Source organism: Nilaparvata lugens, unplaced genomic scaffold, assembly GCF_014356525.2.
Source record: "Nilaparvata lugens isolate BPH unplaced genomic scaffold, ASM1435652v1 scaffold5744, whole genome shotgun sequence".
NCBI classification, from domain to species: domain Eukaryota; kingdom Metazoa; phylum Arthropoda; class Insecta; order Hemiptera; family Delphacidae; genus Nilaparvata; species Nilaparvata lugens.
The window spans coordinates 1-18,341 of NW_024091530.1; the positions used below are offsets into that span (position 1 = coordinate 1).

Here is an 18,341-nt window from a genome sequence, read left to right on the forward strand (position 1 = left end):
ATTTCTTTCCTTTTCCTTTTCTTTCTTTCCTTTCTTCTCTGTTTGTGAACGGAACTGCTCTAACAAATATGTTATCAGCGCATGCGCATACTTCTCTATGCTAGAGGAGCATTTCTACAGCGAGTCTCGCGTTTCTTCTCTGTCACAGAGAAGATTCCTTCTACTTTGTGTCTCTGTGGAGCATGCAGGCAGTAGAGTTTGAATCCAGGGAGCACTATAGTGAGGTCCTTGTTATAATGGCAGTGGATAAAGATAGAAGAATAGCGATGCCAATTCTCTGAATTAATTAATTATATTTCTACACTGTCAAAAACATAATTGGCATTGTTGTGGTTCTAGAGAAGGATAGTACCATCGGCTTTGTCAAATGATAGACAAGGATAGCAAAACCAAAGTGATCAAATACTGTCATTATAACGTGGACCTTACTATTAATAGCAGAGGCCTTTTATAGTATTTGCGCCATGTAAATAGCATTGGTTGGATACTTAGACCAGTTATAGAATAGACACGCTGGGAAGTCTAGCCTCTGAAGCCAACATCTACCACCATTTTATCACCATATCGTGATGTCAGTATCGGATAGAAAACTTTTCTGCAGAGTTTGTTTACATTGTTTTCTATCTGATGCTGACGTCACGATATGGTGATATGGCAGTAGATTTTGGCTTCATCGACTTTCAGTATAAATATACAATGGGCCTTGTCTATTCTATAACTGGTCTAAGGTTGGATAGGTGATTGACAGTTTCCACTCTGTACCTATTCAGTGCCTGTCCAAACCAACGAGCTAAAATATAGCAAAGACCTTAAAGAGATATAGACCCACAATGCCTATGCCATCCCAATGATAGCTCTTACTTGAAATTGAAGGCCGCCATTGGGGTATTTTAGCACGAGATATTATATCTATATATATTTGTAATACAATAGATCACAAAGGCATTGGTGGCATTGGCAACAAACCACTCTCTGTCTCAGACAGCACCGTATCGCGCATGCGTTAGCAACGGGTTTTTCCCGTTCCATTCAGTCAGTTCTTTGAATGTAACGTTCTTTGTGATGATGGTTACCGAGCACTGTAACTGGAGCCAATCGTCATTCTATTTGATGAAAATATTTTTATCCAATGATGATTTATCATTTACTAACCTAACCCCCTAACCTATCCTTTTACCTTTGAAACATCAAAAAACATAACTCTACCTGGACCCTAGCCCCTTCTAGCATATTGCAATTTTCAAGCAAAACCTAACCTATCCTAAAAAAACATTATTAAATATAACCTAAATAAAACCTAACCCCTAACTCTTTCACATTTGCAAATCGTATACTACCATTATAACGTGGACCTCACTATGTTATAACTGTGACTGTTGCTGGCCGTTACTCTGTTTCTGAGACAAAGAGAAGCTCCTCATTGACATGTAATAATCTTATGGGTTGCCCCCTCAATGGCGGATTTCAATTCCAAGTACGACACTAGCGCTGCATGTGATTCTATGCATCTTTGAGGTCTTTGAAATATAGTCTTTGAAATATAGGTCTTTGAAATATAGGCTTAAAGCCTTGTACACACGTCCGTACAGATTCGCGCGAACAATCGTATGTACATATGCCTCAACATTCACTGTACGTCCTTGTGGACGCGATCCACGTATGCCTCAGCATTCAAAAAGCTAACTGATTTGCAGACGACACGAAGACATGGTAGATGTAGATTTTCCACAACATGACAACAATGGCGTCATTCCATCATTGAAGATAGTTATCACAAATTGCAGCAGTATCATTTTATTTCAATGACTTTATAATAAAATCAAAAATAAAACTTGACAAACGATGTTGGTGGGTTGAACAATTGTAGGTTGAAGTAAGGAAATAAATTGCTACATGACATAATATTGACAATTAAATCTTTCTTAGGTTGTCAAAACATTATGTTGTTAATATACTGAATCCAATTCAACTAGTTATCTAAACAAAAAATGATATCATCATGAGGGAAGCAATAACTCCACAAGAACGATTGGCTCTAACTTTGAGATTCTTGGCATTAGGCGATTCATTTGTTGGTTTCCAATATCTATTCAGAATCTCAAAAAAGAAAAATTCTACTATAATTCCAGTTTTGTTGTCCTAATCGAAGCACTTAACACTTAGAAGACGTGATACGGCTACAGCTCGCAGTTCGGTTGGCATGCCTACGGACTGAGCCAGCTGAACCTGTTTTTCGCTTGCAGACGACGGGTTTTCAGCAATCTTTGTCCCTTCATGGCTAATGATGTATTTGAGCTACAGTTTTCTGAAGGCAATAATGAATATTGAGATTCTCATAGCCTACAGAATGAACATGAAAAACAATATGAAAATAAAATAGCTCATAGCCTATCTGTATTTTCAAAAAGCTCTGAATCAGAGTCGAAATTGTTGCTGACTTCCAATTCTGAATCTGAATCATCATATAAGATTTCAAATAATTCTTTATTTGAAAGGATTTTTTCATTCCCAGACATTATACTTTTCCACGGTCTTAGAACTAGACTAGGTCTAAGTTATATCAAACGATAAAACGCCAGGAACACGTTGGTTGTTGATTGAAAACTAGGTTATAGACCAACGTCGACTGTGAACTACAGAGAAGAAGAAAAGAAGTAACAGCTGGTTTTCAATGATGACAAAGATATATAGAATGGCCTGGTAATAGTTTTGAACAGCCTGAGAACGAGTATAATACGTAGTGAATCATTTAAAAATGTGATGTAGGCTTCATCGACTTTCAGTATAAATATACAATGGGCCTTATCTATTCTATAACTGGTCTAAGGTTGGATAGGTGATTGACAGTTTCCACTCTGTACCTATTCAGTGCCTGTCCAGACCAACGAGCTAAAATATACCTTAAGAGATCTTTGAGGTCTTTGAAAAATATAGTAAAACAAACCACTCTGTCTCAGACAGCACCGTATCGCGCATGCGTTAGCAACGGGTTCTTCCCGTTCCATTCAGTCAGTTCTTTGAATGTAACGTTCTTTGTTATGATGGTTACCGAGCACTGTAACTGGTGCCAATCGTCATTCTATTTGATGAAGATATTATTATCCAATGATGATTTATCATTAAATTCAATATAATAATCAATATATTATAATTTCATTTAATAAAAGAAAGAGTACTTTTGAAAAATATAATTGATGAAATATAACAGTTGTTATTTAACTGATGTTAAAAAACACTATAAATAAGTCAGCATATTGTCATTTCAAAACAAGAACCGAACCCTCAACCTCCCCTTTTACATTTAAAACATCAATAAACATAACTATTTGAAAAACTTCTGATCCCTTCCAGCATATTGCAATTTCAAAGCAAAATCCTAACCTATCTTTCCACCTTTGAAATATCAAAAAGCATAATTCTACCTGGACCCTAGCCCTTTCTAGCATATTGCAATTTTAAAGCAAAAACCTAACCTAACCCTATGAAACATTATTGAATATAATCCAAAAAAACCTAACCACTAACCCCTAACCCCTTCACATTCAATAATTAAGATTTCAAAGCAAAATCCTAACCCCCTAACCTATCCTTTCACATTTGAAACATCAAAAAACATAACTCTAACTGCACCCTTGCCCCTTCTAGCATATTGCAATTTCAAAGCAAAAACCTAACCTATCCTAATAACACATTATTAAATATAACCTAAATTAAACCTAACCTCCAACCCTTTCACATTTGATACTTTAGATTTATTCGTCATCTTTAGAACAAAACATAAACATTTGGTTCATTTCATGCACATGTTCACAAACATGTGGTTCATTTCATGAACATGTTCACAAACATGTGGTTCAAAGCAAAATCCTCACCCCCTAACCTATCCTTTTACCTTTGAAACATCAAAAAACATAACTCTACCTAGACCCTACCCCCTTCTAGCATATTGCAATTTTAAAGCAAAAACCTAACCTATCCTAATAAAACATTATTAAATATAACCTAAATAAAACCTAACCCCCAACTCTTCCACATTTGTTGAACGATAGACAAGGATAGCAGCACCATTGCAAATCGTACACTACCATTATAACGTGGACCTCAATATAGATACTCAAAGAATACTTTTGAATAGCTATGTTATAGCTGTGACTGTTGCTGGCCGTTACTCTGTTTCTGAGAAAAAGAGAAGCTGCTATAGTAAACTATAATAGTGGCTGAGTGGTCGCTATTCCTGTTACGAATTGAACATGGGCAGCTATGACAGAGAGAGGCAAGAAGCGGCGGGAAATTTGAATGGCCCTATTGATATAATGGAAACTTGCATAAAATACAAGGTGCAAATCATTTATATTTAATAAATACTACATTGAATTTTTATTGAGCATTTTAAATATATGTATTACAGTTGTTATGCATCCATAAAATTAATTGTTTGGATTGCTTTACTTGAAGTCCTGGTGAAATTAATGTAGCCCAAGTTACAGTGTTAATACTGCTTAGCCGTACAAGTGCTCTACTAAGTTGAAATGCCATTCCGTAACTGCAAAATTATGATTTAAGAAATTGCATTATTTTTCATGCTATTTTGAATTAGGAATTCGAAAAAACTAGTTTATGAAGACGTTTCTTTTATACCAGCTTACGGTACTTATCTACATTATCTCTAAGTTCAAAACAAGAAGGCAAAGTATGATAGTCAAAAAAATAACAAACTAAGGCCGGTATTAGATGGTAATATTTCTGTCATATGCAGATCATATGAAATAAGTTGTATGAAATCATTTTTCATGTTACCGTCTAATACTATTACTATCTAATACCGGCCTAACATGATCATAATATAAGCTGATGTCATTCCAGTCAAGTTTGCAATACCATCATCATCATAAATATAATAATTAGTCATAGAAATCAATTAGCTATATATAGCTGATGTCATTCCAGTTAAGTTTGCAATACCATCATCATCATAAATATAATATTTAGTCATAGAAATCAATTTAATTCACAAAAACACACCTATTCCTGCAGTGGCAGACTGGCTCTTCTTGAAATCTTGCCTCTCTCTGTCATGGCTGCCCTTAGTTGGCCGTGTAACACATTGAGAGCGCTGAAAGCACACCAACAGCCGCTCTTTGGTTTACTATTTTAGCTCGTTGGTGCAGACTTTCGGCCATCTTGGTTAGCTCAAAACATTGCACTGCACGACTGCAGTCATAGCATTAAAAATCTGTTCTAATGTATTCATTTAATTGATTTGAAAAAGTAAAGTTTTGATGAAAATGGTAACCTGTTGTGCATTTGGATGTAAAAACAGAAGTTCAAAGAAGACTCCAGGAGTGACTTTTCACAGGTTAGAAGTTTATAACTTTAATAATAAATTTTGTAATAATTTGTCCACTCATGTTAAGGTTATAAACCTGTAGATAGAAAGACCTAGAACCTAGAAGGCATTTTATTTACACTTATAGATAGATAGATAAATAATTTTATTGTTCAGTTCAAGCATACAATACAATAAATACAATTTCCATCCAAATAATTCAAAAGTAACACAATAAAAAATTCTTAGGCATGACCGAAACCGTCAGCCAGAGTTGATAGTTATAGAAAATATCTTGAATCAGATAATATTGGCCAGAAAAATGATGTTTTAGACTCCAATTTAGACCTGCTAGAGGGCAGGTTCAAGTCCGGGATTAAGTCAATAACTCGTTATTGTTCGTTTTTGACAAAAATAATGTTATATTAGGGATCGCCTTTGAATTCTGAACAATTTCATTACACTCAAAGCCATATTACTTTTTCACTCATGTCATATAATTGTCATACTGTTATATTGATCTCTGAGATCCGCAACTTGTAATTATACAGAGTTGGTGAGAATTATTATGGAAACTGCTAAATATATCGTTTACAAGTTAGTATGATATTACAGTAGTAGGATCCATGGGAATCCTATTCGAATTTAAAAAAATACTGTTGCTTCAAAACTTTTCAGTCATAAGAATGGAACTTCATTTCGTATCTAGCTTCATTTTCAATCCAACTCCATTTTTTCAAACAGGAAGGTGGTCATGTGATACATGATTTAAATACAGAATTTCAAAGGAAAATTAATGGCAAAACCCGCACATCTCAAACTGTTTTAATGCTCACAACATTTGGAGATACTAATAAATTATACGGAAATGAAACGAATGAGTACCTATACATTGAATAATCAAGTGTTAAGTTAGTGAACACTAATAGGAGCTTCTACTCACAAATTCAACACTTTGAACAAAAAAAATTGTCTCAGTAACTGCTATCACAAGTAGTATTATAAATTACGTATAGGCTACAGACAGGCAGACAGACGTTAACAGAAGTGAGTTAATATAGAACTTAATCAAAGTTGTGTATTCTTCTTCTTCTTCTTTGGCTGTGCCTTATCCCATTTAAATGGGGTCGGCATTCCTTCCTCTTAGTCTGCCTCTCCACAAAGCCCTATCCAATACTTCCTCTCTCCTCCAACCACTCTCCCGCAAGTCAGCCGCTATTCTATCTCCCCACCTCATCCTAGGTCTACCTTGTCCTCTCACACCATCCAAAACCAAATCCTGCACTCTTCGTCCAACATAATCCTCCTCCCGTCGCTGTACATGCCCAAACCACCTCCTCCTTGTCTCCTGCATTTTCTTTCCCAGTGGTCCAACTTTTACAGTGCCTCTGATCAATTAATTTCTTATTTTATCTCTTCTTGTAACCCCACACATCCATCTTAACATTCTCATCTCAGTCACTTCCATCTTTCGTTCCTGTTTCTTTGTAATGGGCCATGTTTCTGTTCCATACAGCATAGCTGGCCTCACAACTTATCTATACACTTTTCCCTTCATTTGACAATTCACTCTCTTATCACAAAGAACACCACTCATTTTTCTCAAGTTCGTCCATCCACAATTTATTCTATGCTGTATTTCTACATCAAGCCCTCCATCTCTCTGTACACTTGAACCCAGGTACTTAAAACTTGCAACTGGTTGGAGTTGGTTTTCTTCAAGCTGTAAGGGTAGCCCATCATTGTTTCCCAATACCATGTACTCTGTTTTTGATCGGCTAATTGTCAGTCCCCTTTCCTCCAAAGTCTTCCTCCAGCTTTCCAGCCTTTCTTCCAACTGATCTTTGGTAGGTTCACAGAGCACAATGTCATCTGCAAATAGCATGCACCATGGTGCTGGCCTCTTGACTGCAGCACCCACGACATCCATGAGCAGATCAAACAGATATGGGCTAAGTGCTGAACCCTGGTGAAGGCCAACTTGCACAGGAAACTCTTGGGTCCTTCCCACACTTGTTCTCACTCGAGTGATGGCTCCCTTGTACATCTCCTTCACCAATCGAACATACTTCTCTGGCACACCTTTTCGTCTCATACTTCGCCAAATCTCTTGCCTGGGCACCCTGTCATAGGCATTTTCCAGGTCAACAAATGCCATGTGCAGCTGAAACCTTAGCTCTCTTGCCTTCTCCACCAGCTGCCGGAGAGCAAATATTGCATCTGTTATTCCTCTTCCTGGCATAAATCCAAATTGCTCCTCACTGATTGTGGTCTCTTGTCTTAGTCTCTCTCAATAATCCTCTCCCAAGCCTTTATTGAATGAGACATTAGCTTCATGCTTCTATAATTATTGCACTCTTGGACATCACCTTTACCCTTGTAGATGGGAACCAATACACTACTTCGCCATTCATCTGGCATTTTCTCTTGGTCCCATATTTTTGTCAGGAGATTCCACAACAAATCAACTCCCTCCTCCCCTAAGCACTTCCAGGCTTCAATTGGGATTTGATCCACTACCACAGCTTTCCCATTCTAAATTGCTCTCAGTAAAACAGCCACTTCATTTCTGTCTATTTGTTGCACAACATTCTCATTCATATCCACATCTTCAAACTTTTCTCTTGGATTCTCTTCATTCAGTAGTCTTTCAAAATATCTCATCCACCGACATCTTATCTCCTCAAAATCTTTTAGCACAGCTCCTGTCTCATCCCTCATTTGCTCCATCAAAATGAAATCTTTGGATAATTTGTCTTTTGTCTTGGCTATTCTGATCAACTGTCTTTCTCCAAGACCTTCCTCCAGTTCCCTGTATGCCTCATCTATTGTCTTAGCCTTTGTTTGTGCCACTGTCCTTTTTGTTTCCTTCTTTTCCTTAGCATACCTCTCCATGTCCTCTGGGAGAGGACAAAATCCATTGTTTCAAAGCTTCCTTCTTTCTTGCAACCACCATTCTCACATCCTCAAAGTTGTGTATTATTCAGCTGAAATCATGTGTCAGCGCATAAAGTCTGTCTGTCTGACAGTCTGTGTGATATATCCGAAATAGCACCAGTTTTTTTAATAAATAGAAAAATTACAAAAATAACATGCAAAAATTCTAGCTGACTGATAAATAAATGATAAATTAAAACAATTTTTTTCCTTATGCACTTTCAATGTTATTTTTATATCCTGAATAAGGACGAAGGAGTGAGTCAATTTTATTTTCCAACGAACTTGACCTGTGAAAAGGATCGAAGAATTCGTGTTCAAAATTTGAAGATAATTGATCAATCCTCTCTAAAGTTCTTGTTGAACATACAAACAGACAGAAAACGACTTTGGCCTTCAGTAAGTCAAAAGTGAGAACTTCGCTAACGCTCGTTCAATAATCCATTATATTCAATATTATGTATCACAAGATATTATAAGTTTGTGGCATTATTACAATAAATTAGTTCGCTTAAAAGTGAATAATTATGTAGGTAATAATCTTGTATATTGAAATTTCTATGTAGAAAACGTTATATAATTCCTACTTTTAAAGGTATTACCTTCTTCTAATAATAGGGGTTATACCTTTATTAAGAAGAATACCTTCTTCCTTCTTATAGGTAACTTCATTCGTTGTGCGAACATGTGGATGAATTCAATGTATAAGCTATAAGAAGGTGTGGGATAATTATTTATAAATTATTATTGTTTTTTTTTATTATTTATAATATTATTATTATTGATTATTTTATAATTGAAACTGTGAACTATATTGTCCTCGTCGTAGTAAGCGAATAGACAAATGTTGACAGTGAACTTCCAAGTGAGAAGAAAGACAAAGACAAAAATTATAGGTGAGAGTGCTTCCAATCACCTGTTGCCAACATTACAACAAAAATCCCCTGTGAACTCTACAGTTGCTTCGCGGTCTAAAGTTGCGCCGGCTCAAAGATAATCCGCGCTTACGCCCTGTCTCATAAGCCCAATTTTTAGTCCTGGACTACCTTAGGTCGCGGATTACGAAATCGCCTGACTATGAAATCCCGACCTCCTAAACCGGCCCTTAGTTATTGTCGCATATTCAATATACTGTTCGGGGATTGTATTAATGATTTTACTGCTTATGTATATGAGTTGTCTTCTGATAGTTTTTATGTTTGTATTGTAAATACAATATGTATTTGCTGTTTTATTTCTTTGCTGTTTTTATGTTTGTATTGTACATACAATATTTATTTGCTGTACGGTTATCCCATATTGAATTATAGATTGAACCAAAGCAAAGTATACCATTTTCAGCTGACTTTGACTCAGAATTTTTTTGCTTCTTAGAATTTGAAAGAAAGGTATCTTATTCTATTGCAGATAAATTTTATGTTGATCTCCCATTTCAAATGTTCATCGATATTATTTCCATCTTGTAATGTTTTTATTTTGCAGCTTACCCAAAGATGAGAGAAAGAGGTTGGAATGGATTAAGGCAATTCGGAGACAGGGTTGGACACCTTCTCAATGTTCCAAAATATGCTCTGATCATTTCACAGAAGATCAGATTGATCGTACATCACTCTCCTGTGTAAGAATACGTGATAATGAAGTACCAAGGATATTTAAAAGTTTTCCGCAATATCTTCAGAAGGTGAGTAGAGAAGGCCATCTAGTCCAGACGCTGGCTTACATTGAGCATTAATGAGAGAGACAGAAAATTTGATACATACCAAAGATACTGATTGGCTATCATTACAAGAATGTGTGAGATGAAAAAATAGTCTAGCTATATGGCACTATTTCACTATTTCTATGCTAGGGTAAATGATGCCCACACACACCTAAATGATGAATTAACTTACAGATTTTTTTTATTTTGATAACTGAAAAAAGAACGAGTAGGTACTGATTAGCCTACAATAGATTACTTGGTGATATTAACAAAAAAAATTTGGATAATTTTAAATTTTTGAATAGAATGAATATTCAATTAATGTTTTATTAATACCATACAGAATTTAGATATTCTATTGAATATTCTATTAATGAACAGTGGTGTGTGAGGGAGTGGTTCTCCACAAATATTATACATTTTTTAAGAAATAAGTCCAATGAAATTATTCATATAGAAATTTTGGGCTTGTGACTTGGCAAGCAATGTTTATAATCATCAATGCTGATGAAGGGTTTTTGATTTAAGAGGCAAAGCAGTTTTTTCTAGGTTTGCTATGACTGGCTACCCATCATGATCTCAATTTTTTAAATTCTATTTTATCGAATGACGCAATCTAACCATTTATTCTTTTATCTAACCATCTATACCATTTGTTTCGGATGGACACGTTAAGCCGTCGGTCCCGGCTGCCTAAAAAGCAGTCGTTAGGTCATGTCAGAGGCCCTGAAATTGATCAGTTGCGACCTGAAAACTCTGACACCAGACCTGAGCTAGCCAGGTCACTAGATATTATTATTATTACCAGCAAGTACTGGTCATGGATTTTGAATACTGATTGCAATATTAATGAGTAACTTACTCTATCGTAAACTAGTATTTTCAATCCCTTCTATATTCTATATTCAATCAATTCATTATAATATGATAAAATATAGTTCATCAATATGTATGGTTCATGAGATCTATGTGTTTTATGTTCCAGACCAGAAAACCAAGGAAGTCGCCAACTAAAAGAAATGCATCTTCTACATCAAAAATTTTATTTTTTGAGGAACTTGTCATTGAGGTAGGTTTTAGATATGACATGAGTTGAGCACTTAACACTTTTGAATCTGAATGGACTTGAATATTTTTAAATCTATAGTGAGCTCCACAAGAGAAAGTAGCCATGTTTTGTGGACTATGTTGGCTCACTACTGTAGTAACAAAAATCATTGAACTGAGCCATGTTACTTCAAGAATGAAATAAAAACATTTCCATGTCATATGCCAATATTAATAATAATACTGACTGTATGACCTGGCTGGCTCAGGTCTGGTGACAGAGTTTTTCAGGTCGCACCTGAATATTTTTAGGGCCTGTGACATGATTTAATGACTATTTTTAGGCAGCTGGGATAGATTTTTTGTGGCCAGCTTCATTAGAGAATAAACATTGAACTCTTAGTGAATAACAATATTAGCATTGTCACACAACATTTGAGTGTTTCTATTTTACTCTAAAAGCCACATAACTCAGTTCAATTATGTATTAAACAGCCTACTCGCGTCCACGACAACACCGCTACATGCTTGGATCACATTTTAGTGAATTTCAAAAAAGACCTGATGCCAATAGTTTTTCAAAACTCAATAACAGACCACTACATCACTATTCTAGGAATAAGAAGTAACAAAGATATTAATAATGCAGAGAAGAAGCAAAACAGAGAAGTCTTCAACAAAGTCAAGTTTTCATCACTGCTTGTGGAAGAAACATGGGACTCCATTCACATGCAGGATAGTATTGAAGGCGCATTGAAGGAGTTTGTCACTATAATGAATAAGCACGTGAAAGAATGTAAGAAAGCTTACTTCGTTCCACATAGAAAGAAGAAAATCAAGCCATGGATATCAGTGGGAATAATAACATCAATAAGGAGAAGAGATAAACTTCACAAACAATGTAGAAATAATACATCAAATTTGCAACTGCACCAATATTACAGGAAATTAAGAAACCTATTAACTAAAGTTATAGAAGAAGCAAAAAAACAATATTTCTCCCACATGTTCGGAAACTTAAGAGATACAAAGCAGACATGGAAGGTGATACGTGAAATAACTGAAGTTCAGAGTCCAAGAACACAAATAAAAAAACTGGATGTACAAAGAAGAGAATTAAAACTGGGAGAGAATGATGAAGACATTGCAAAAGTTTTCAACAAATTCTTCAAAAATATTGGGTCTGAACTGGCACAAAATATATTAAACAATCATCAACCTGCAGACGAACCCACAGTTACAAACACTAGAGTATGTGAGACAATATTTTTTACACCTGTAGATGAAGAAGAAATGATAAAAATAATCAGCAGGCTCAAATCAGACAGCGCACCAGGCCCAGATAACTTCAGACCAGAGCTCTTCAAACAGAACAGTATAGCTCTTGCGAGACCATTAACACTGATTGCCAACAAAATCCTAGGAGAAGGTACCTTTCCTCAGTGTTTGAAGGAAGCTATCATATGCCCAATTTTTAAAGCAGGGGACAAGAAAGATTTGAACTGTTATAGACCAATATCTTTTTTAAATATATTAGCAAACATTTTTGAGAAATGTATCAAATCAAGACTTATTAACTTCCTTGAAAAGAAACATATTTTATCACCAAATCAATATGGTTTTAAATCAAACTGTAGTACCAATGATGCAATACATAATGTCATTTCACAAATAACAGAAAAAATCAACTGTGAGGAGAAACCACTGGCAATTTTCCTGGACCTGAAAAAAGCATTTGATACTCTGTCACATGATATTCTGCTGGAGAAACTCTACAACTATGGAATCAGAGGAGTGGCATGGGATCTATTCAAAAGCTACTTGTCAAACTGGACCCAGAGTGTCAGAGCCAATGGACAAAGAAGCAGCTAGCTCAAAGTTGAATATGGAGTACCGCAAGGTACAGTCCTTGGTCCAACACTCTTCTTGATTTATATAAATCCTCTGTGCAGTATGGAAATTGAAGGCAATATCACCACCTTTGCAGATGACACAGTTCTTTTGTTTTCAGGACCAACGTGGCCAATAGCATGGAGTAGAGCTGAAACTGGATTACAGAAAATCTCACATTGGCTAAATCAGAATTTGCTCACTCTTAACTATGACAAGACCCACTTTCTAACTTTATCAACTACACAAAATGGACAGCCCACAGAAAACCTTCTAACAGTCAACTTTTCCTACACCACGGCATTCACTATCCACAGAAAACCAACAATAAAATACCTCGGCATTATACTAGATTCTTTTCTACGCTGGGATCATCATATAGATTGCCTCTGCAAGAACTTAAGAAAAATAATATTCAAGTTCAAAATGCTGAGAACATTTATAGACGAGAAGTGCATGAAGATGGTCTACTATTCCTTAGTTCAGTCTTTGCTTACCTATGGAATTGTAGGATGGGGAGGAACAAACTACGTTCACCTCGACTTCCTTATTAAAGTGCAAAAAACTAATAACTAAAATAATCAAGCAGAAGCCACCTCGTTATCCATCAGACCAGCACTACAATGAGTTTGGTAGAATGGACGCAAGGCAACTCTACTTCCTAGAAATTATTTGCAGACTGCACAAGAACCCAGAAAGCTTTCAAAACAGAAACCACTGACATAACACAATAAATAGAAGCCTACTTATCACGAACGTGGCTAGGAAGGCAACATGCCAACGACACTTCAACCACCTAGCACCAAAACTCCACAATTTACTTCCTATACACATCAAGATAATAGAAAACTCAAGAAAATTTAAATGCGCTGTTAAAAACTGGATCACAACTGGAAGACATAATATAGAAAACATAGTTTCGAACAATATATGAGCTCACTTACCCAATGTATTTGCACCCCCACTCTACATTTAATTGTATTACTACTACACCTGCTCTAGAACATGGGTTTCCCATAGTTGAGTAGGTTGATTTCCGAATAAATGCAATTTATTTATATTTGTAGTAAATTTCATATATTGTATTTTTACTTTCCTTGCCCTATCACCATAGGTAAGGAAAGTATTGCTTTCCGAAAAAAATTAAGGTACCCCAATTTCTATATTTCTATACGTTTCAAGGTCCCCTGAGTCCAGAAAAGTGGTTTTTAGGTATTGGTCTGTATGTGTGTGTGTCTGTGTGTGTGTGTGTGTGTGTATGAGTGTATGAGTGTATGTGCGTCTGTGTACACGATATCTCGTCTCCCAATCAACGGAATGACTTGAAATTTGGAACTTAAGCTCCTTCCCCTATAAGGATCCGACACGAACAATTTCGATCAAATGCAATTCAGGATGGCGGCTAAAATGGCAAAAATGTTGTCAAAAACAGGGGTTTTCGCGATTTTCTCGAAAACGGCTCCAACGATTTTGATCAAATTTATACCTAAAAAAGTCATTGATAAGCTCTATCAACTGCCTCTAGTCCCATATCTGTAAAAACTCCATGAAAAAATCTATGCAAAGTTTGATTTTAGATTCTCAATTATCAGGCTTCAGATACAATTTAAACAAAAAATTCCAAGCGGAAAAGATTGGGCATGAAAATCTCTACAATTAATGTCCAGTAACATTTTCACCTAACATTGGAAATAAGCTTGAAGTTCGAGAAAATGAGATTATTCAATTTGCAAACTGTTGGCAAGTTTTGATTCTATTAAATCTTTCACTATGAACAGATAGCAGACTTAATGTGTCTGCAGCGTTATTGTCCTGTCACCAGCTGGCTCAGATCTTCGAATAGTAGACTAATTTAGATGCGCGGGAACACTAGCGTCAGTTGATCAATTTTCATAACGGCAAGGAAAGTTGTGTGAGTGCACCACACCAGATTTTTGAATATTATGTACATTTTATTGATTAGATTGTTTATTTGTATATTAATGGAAATAAAATTTATTTGTATTTGTAATTTATAAGAAAACAACAACATAAGAAAAAGTATAAATTTAAAACGGGATAACTGTGAGTTACTTATTTCATTCTTTCTATTGGCCGCATCTGAGACAAACAGCTTTGGATGCCAGAAGTTCAACTTCATTCTCTGACAAAACAGACTATATAGTTACAACATAATCTACAAGCTTGTAGATTATGTTAAGCCAGTTACACATGCATTGATTTCTGGACATTCTACAATCTTGTAGATTATGTTAAGCCAGTTACACATGCATTGATTTCTGGATATTCTACAATCTTGTAGATTATGTTAAGCCAGTTACACATGCATTGATTTCTGGACATTCTACAATCTTGTAGATTATGTTAAACCAGTTACACATGCATTGATTTCTGGACATTCTACAATCTTGTAGATTATGTTAAGCCAGTTACACATGCATTGATTTCTGGACATTCTACAATCTTGTAGATTATGTTAAGCCAGTTACACATGCATTGATTTCTGGACATTCTACAATCTTGTAGATTATGTTAAGCCAGTTACACATGCATTGATTCTGGACATTCTACAATCTTGTAGATTATGTTAAGCCAGTTACGCATGCATTGATTTCTGGACATTCTACAATCTTGTAGATTATGTTAAGCCAGTTACACATGCATTGATTTCTGGACATTCTACAATCTTGTAGATTATGTTAAGCCAGTTACACATGCATTGATTTCTGGACATTCTACAATCTTTTAGATTATGTTAAGCCAGTTACACATGCATTGATTTCTGGACATTCTACAATCTTGTAGATTATGTTAAGCCAGTTACGCATGCATTGATTTCTGGACATTCTACAATCTTGTAGATTATGTTAAGCCAGTTACACATGCATTGATTTCTGGACATTCTACAATCTTGTAGATTATGTTAAGCCAGTTACACATGCATTGATTTCTGGACATCTACAATCTTGTAGATTATGTTAAGCCAGTTACACATGCATTGATTTCTGGACATTCTACAATCTTGTAGATTATGTTAAGCCATTACACATGCATTGATTTCTGGACATTCTACAATCTTGTAGATTATGTTAAGCCAGTTACACATGCATTGATTTCTGGACATTCGATTTTTTGCAGTCCTTCTAAATTTCTATCATATTAAACGGAACTTGACAAACTTAATCTGTTTGAGATCTGTCTAATCCAATATAATTTATAAGGACTTTATAAACTTGATTTAATACTAAAATTATAATACATTATTATAATAGTATGCATGTGTGGGCACCCTGTAATAGATATTCCGAACATCATCAGTCAAGTTTTTTTTTTTTTTTTTTTTTTTGATTGAACGAAAATTGAAATTTATTTGCCAAATATTTTTACAAACATTTCTACAATCACAAAATAATAACCGTAATAAAGTTAACAAAAGTGCAACATTTTAGAAGTATACAGTACATAAGATACTTAACAAGATTATGTGATAATATTAAGCAAAGTTATAATAAAATTTCGGCTCTACTGGCAAAAGTAACACTAGAGCGCCAAGGTGTTTCTGAATTTTAGAGTGTTGTTCATTCTCAAACTATCAAGTTAATTTATTTGCAGATTGAATAATTTTGTGTTTTTGTTTTGCAACAGTCGTTCGAACATGATCAACGTGTCGGCTCGTAAGTTCTAAACTAACTTATCATCTCCCTCACATGAATGATTGGATTCATAATTTTAAATATACATCTAAGGGACCTTGTTCAATAATGTTATATCAATTCATTAAATTGTGTTTTCTACCATTCCATTTTATATAGGTTTACCAATTATTTATGTTCCAGGAATTTCCAGAAATAGACCACCAATTGGCAGCATCTGATACTGTTGTGGATGTACTGGAGGGGTCAACTGCTACCACAGTGAAGTCATCAATAAAAGGAGCAAGTTCTACAAAGGAGGCATTGAAACGAAAGGTGCAGAATCTGGAGAAGTTGAATTCCAAGTATTTAAAAAAAATTAAGTTACTTCAGAGGCAAAATTATTGGCTAAGAACAAAAATAAAATCTGGTTATACAGTGTTTGACTCTGTTGCATGCCAGAAATGCCAGAGTGATGTCATTGACATGTGATGGACTAAGCACCAACATAACAATGCTGACCACTTTGGGTTGCAAGCTTAATAGTGAGGCATTGCAGTCCTACTTTCTGCATCCTGTTACACAGCAAAAAATGCTGTTTTTTAGACCCAAGTCACATGGTAAAACTAGTGCGAAATGTGCTTGGGGATAAAAAAATATATACTATCACAATGATAACTCCGTTGATTGGGATTATGTAGTAAAGTTGCATGAGCTGCAAGTGTCTGAAGGGCTTCACCTCGGCAACAAATTGAGAAGTGCTCATGTAAATTAAATTTTGTGAAGCAAAAAATGAAGACAAAATTGGCTTCACAGCTGTTCAGCTATTCTGTAGCTGATGCGCTGTTGTTTTGTAAAAATTCTTTGAAGCTGGCACAATTCCAAGGGGCAGAGGACACCTGCATTTTTCGTTTATTTGATTTATTGAACTCTTTCAGTGAAAATAGTTTTGGACTAAAAAAGGAAAATTCAAAAAAAGGTTATCTCTTTCCTGGTGGAAGCCAGAAAGTACATTAGAAAATTAGCATTGAAGGTCAATAACAATAATGTAAAAGTATTAGCTTCTCCAAGAAAGACTGGCTTTCTTGGATTTCTGGTGTGTATTGAAAGCTCTATTATGTTGGCAGAAGAATTAGTTCTGGGTGAAAACCCCATCCTTGAAAATTTGCCAATTTACAAAATCAGTCAGGATTACGTAGAGATGTTCTTCTTCCAAATAATGCGAACCAAATCCGGAGTTAATAATAATCCAACTGCCAGGCAGTTTCAATCTGCATACAAAAAAAAATAATCAGAATTGAGTTGAAATCCACTGGTAACGGCAATAATTGTATTCCACTTGAGAGCATCAGCATTATTTGCTTCCTCAGCTCACTTAAACCCGAATAGCAAATAAACATCTCAACAGTAGGGTTCAACTCAGGTGACTGCACTGATCTTGAAATTGGACATGATGCAGTGGATGAGGGTAATCATAATTATGTATTTAATATTGGAGCACTCAGTGAATGTGCTGAACATATAGTTTACTCTATACCTCTTTAGTCCCAGAAGTTATTAATGTGATTAATTTTGGAAATCAAGGGTTTTTTGGGCTTTAATACATATTAAAAGACATAAAAATTCGAGTTTAAATTATTATGTTTTTTAATTTGTCAACATATGTGGACATTGGGTCTCTATACTAGAGTAACTTGAACCTCTACTAAATAGGCTATAATCTTATTTTTCAAAAAACCTGAATACATAAGAATTTATTCGAATCTTCATAAACTGAAAATGAAAAAGTTGAACTTACGTCAAACTA

At 35.3% G+C, this 18,341-nt stretch overlaps 1 protein-coding gene across 1 annotated transcript; it reads left to right on the forward strand.

The window, feature by feature from the left end:
* The first annotated feature begins 4,964 nt into the window (after positions 1 to 4,964).
* Positions 4,965 to 17,825, forward strand: LOC111043301 (THAP domain-containing protein 6). Its single transcript, XM_022328210.2, has 4 exons — positions 4,965 to 5,356; positions 9,746 to 9,944; positions 10,951 to 11,034; positions 16,739 to 17,825. The coding sequence occupies exons 1-4, from the start codon at positions 5,280 to 5,282 to the stop codon at positions 17,024 to 17,026; spliced, it is 648 nt and encodes a 215-aa protein (XP_022183902.2). The 5' UTR covers positions 4,965 to 5,279; the 3' UTR covers positions 17,027 to 17,825.
* The last annotated feature ends 516 nt before the right edge of the window (positions 17,826 to 18,341 follow it).